The sequence below is a fragment of the Poecilia latipinna genome, unplaced genomic scaffold, assembly GCF_001443285.1.
Source record: "Poecilia latipinna isolate Pla-1442-1.1 unplaced genomic scaffold, P_latipinna-1.0 Scaffold87, whole genome shotgun sequence".
In the NCBI taxonomy this organism is placed as follows: Eukaryota; Metazoa; Chordata; class Actinopteri; order Cyprinodontiformes; family Poeciliidae; genus Poecilia; species Poecilia latipinna.
Window position 1 is genome coordinate 221010 of NW_015112703.1, and position 2833 is coordinate 223842.

The following is a 2833-nucleotide window of genomic DNA, read 5'->3' on the forward strand; positions in this document are numbered from 1 at the left end:
TTGATTTATAAGTCCAGTCATAGAGCTAGATATGCCGCTTACAAAATGAAGAACACTTTATCTGTCCAGAAAAAGCTTGCTCCTAAACTCTGGGAAGACATAGATTTAGTCCTTTTTGACAAGATGGAAAGAAAACTATGTGGAGATATCTTTCAACTTCTCTTAGGGAATGATGATTTAGCTGGAGAATTGGTGTTCAAGATGATAAAAAGTGACAACCCAATAGTTATTTATAAAGTTATACAATTTTTCAAAAGAACCCTGGCACATCCTAGGGAAAATTAATCTTCCACAAGATCATCTCAGAAAGGCAAGGAAGTGGATTCAATAAGCTTTCTGTGGTGGAGATAATTCAAATGATGCTCAGACTGAAGAACCCTCTAAGAGAGGAACAAACATTGAGGTTTGTCCAGTCTTAGTTTGGCCTCTGAGTTTGGGCCACACAGAGGAGTCAGGACCTGTCTCTGGGTCAGGACCCGCCTACGGGTCAGGACCTGACCCCAAGTCAGGACCAGCCTCCGAGTCAGAACTGGCCTCCTAGTCAGGACTGGCTTCCTAGTCAGGACAGGCCTCCAGTTCAGGACCTGCCTCCCAGTCAGGACCGGCCTCCAAGTCAAGACCTGCCTCCCAGTCAGAACCGTCCTCCCAGTCAGGACCTGCCTCCAAGTCAGGACCTGCCTCCAAGTCAGGACCGGCCTCTAAGTCCGGACTTGCCTCCAGATCAGGACCGGCCTCTGAGTAAGGACCAGCCTCCGAGTCATGAAAGGCCTCTGGGTCAGTACCAGCCTCTGAGTCAGGACCGGCCTCCGGATCAGGACCGGCCTCTGAGTCAGGACCATCCTCAGAGTGAGGACCGACCTCTGAGTCAGGACCGGCCTCCGTGTCAGGACCGGCCTCCGGGTCAGGACCTGCCTCTGAGTCAGGACCATCCTCAGAGTGAGGACCAACCTCTGAGTCAGGACCGGCCTCCGTGTCAGGACCAGCCTCCGAGTCAGGAAAAGCCTCTGGGTCAGGACCTGCCTCAGAGTCATTAATGGTCTCCAAGTCAGGACCTGCATCCATGTCAGGATCGTCCTACCAGTCAGGACCGTCCTTCAAGTGAGGAATACAGACTTTTTGATCAAACTTTATTTGAGCTGCAGGTTTCTTGGTTAGTACAGATGAAACATCTGTGGGGGGAATTTTTTTATTATTTTTTATCTCCAATCCAGGTGATGAGATCTGTCAGTCACTCGGGCTCCACCAACAATATCCACCACCTCACTGATGCCTCAATCCCACTTAACCTCCAGCTTCTCAGTCCTCCTTCTTACTCTCTTTTCATATTCAGCTTTCAGTTTTGGTCCACACGAGATTCTCTCCTTCACCAGCAGACTCAGAGTTCCTCAGTCAGCCCCTGACAGCACCCTGTAATAACAGCCTCTGTCTGCACAATGACAAATACGTCACGCTGAGTCTCCATCTGTCGTCTGTACCTGCACCCTCTGTGTCCACTCCAACCTGAAGGATTATTTACCCTCCACCATCACATATCCGTCAAACTGAAACACTTTGTGAAGTATCACAGGTCAGAACCAGACAAATAAGTAAAAGAAACATGGACTTATAGGTTTTTGAATTTAAGATTCTTCTTTTGTAAATGACAAGAGGAATATGGAGTATTGCTAAAGATGCACTCACAATTTTACTCATTTATTCCATTGTGATATCTTTACTGACACAAAGAACACAGTTTTAAAAGTAAGTATTTTTTTTAAATATTTTTTTTCACTTCTACAGAAAAAAAGCTGCTATTATCAGCAAGGGTACTGAGTAGGCCAGAAAAGGAGCCAAGCAGTGAATGTGAATAAGGAATCCCATAAGGTACTTCTAGTCCTTGGATTCATTCCTGAATGTCTTATCGGAAATCCATAAAAAAAAAATTTTTAATGCTGCAGTCAATATTGTATTCTCTCCCTCTTTTCAGTGGTTTTTGCCATTATTTTTATTCTAATTCAGAGTCAGGGTTCACTTACTGCAGCTTTTAGTCAGTGGGCTGATTTACAGACTGTCAGATATACTGACCTGTCTGAAATGCATGGAGTCCAGCTTACCTGGTCTTTGTTTTGACCTCTAGATTTAAACAAGAAACAGCCAAAATATGGCACTTGCACACATATTGTAGTTCAAGTTCAGAGGCTTGAGATGTTTCTCACACACCTTTGTTAAAATGACAGCTTAAAGTCAGATGTTCAAGCAACTGAAAAAAACAGCCAAAACTGGCGGAAGCATAGACATAAACGATAACAAAAAAAAAAAAAAAAAAACTTTAAAATTGCAATTCTAGGCTGCATTGTAGTGCACACCATACCACAGATGCTTCATTGAAACCCCTTTGGATTTAGTTGTCAGTCTTCATGAATTCACCATTGCCATACGTCACAGTGAATCTAAAACTCTCTCAATTGCTTCTGGAAATTTACTAGTCAAGACAGTCTTTGGCTCGAGCACATTTAAAAAATTTTTCTTTTCAGTGCATCCTGCTATCCTACGGAGCCCCTAAGGGGACATGGAGAAAAAAAAAAAAGGAAAGAAATCCCGACTTATTATCGCGAGATCCCGAGAAACTAAGTCGAGATCTCGAGATCCCGACTTATTATCGCGAGATCCCGACTTATTATCGCGAGATCCCGACTTATTATCTCGAGATCCCGACTTATTATCGCGAGATCCCGAGAAAATAAGTCGGGATCTCGAGATCTCGAGATAATAAGTCGGGATCTCGAGATCTTGACTTAGTTTCTCGGGATCTCGAGATAATAAGTCGGGATCTCGAGATCTTGACTTAGTTTCT

The 2833-nt window shown here is 44.1% G+C and overlaps 1 protein-coding gene across 1 annotated transcript; it reads right to left on the reverse strand.

Annotated features, from left to right (window-relative positions):
* Window positions 1-509: 509 nt before the first annotated feature.
* Window positions 510-1636, reverse strand: LOC106939903 (clumping factor B-like). Its single transcript, XM_015022483.1, has 2 exons — window positions 949-1636; window positions 510-912 (listed from the first exon to the last, which is right to left on the reverse strand). Exons 1-2 carry the CDS (start codon window positions 1060-1062, stop codon window positions 556-558), a joined length of 471 nt encoding a protein of 156 aa, XP_014877969.1. The 5' UTR covers window positions 1063-1636; the 3' UTR covers window positions 510-555.
* Window positions 1637-2833: the final 1197 nt, after the last annotated feature.

What these genes read in the sequence shown, in the direction of transcription:
- LOC106939903 (XM_015022483.1), bottom strand. Translation starts at nt 1,062, where the DNA reads ATGGATGCAGGTCCTGACTTGGAGACCATTAATGACTCTGAGGCAGGT. An exon ending in AGGCCGGTCCTGACTCAGAG is followed by an intron (nt 913 to 948) that starts GTTGGTCCTCAC and finishes CCTGACTCAGAG; the next exon opens with GCAGGTCCTGACCCGGAGGC.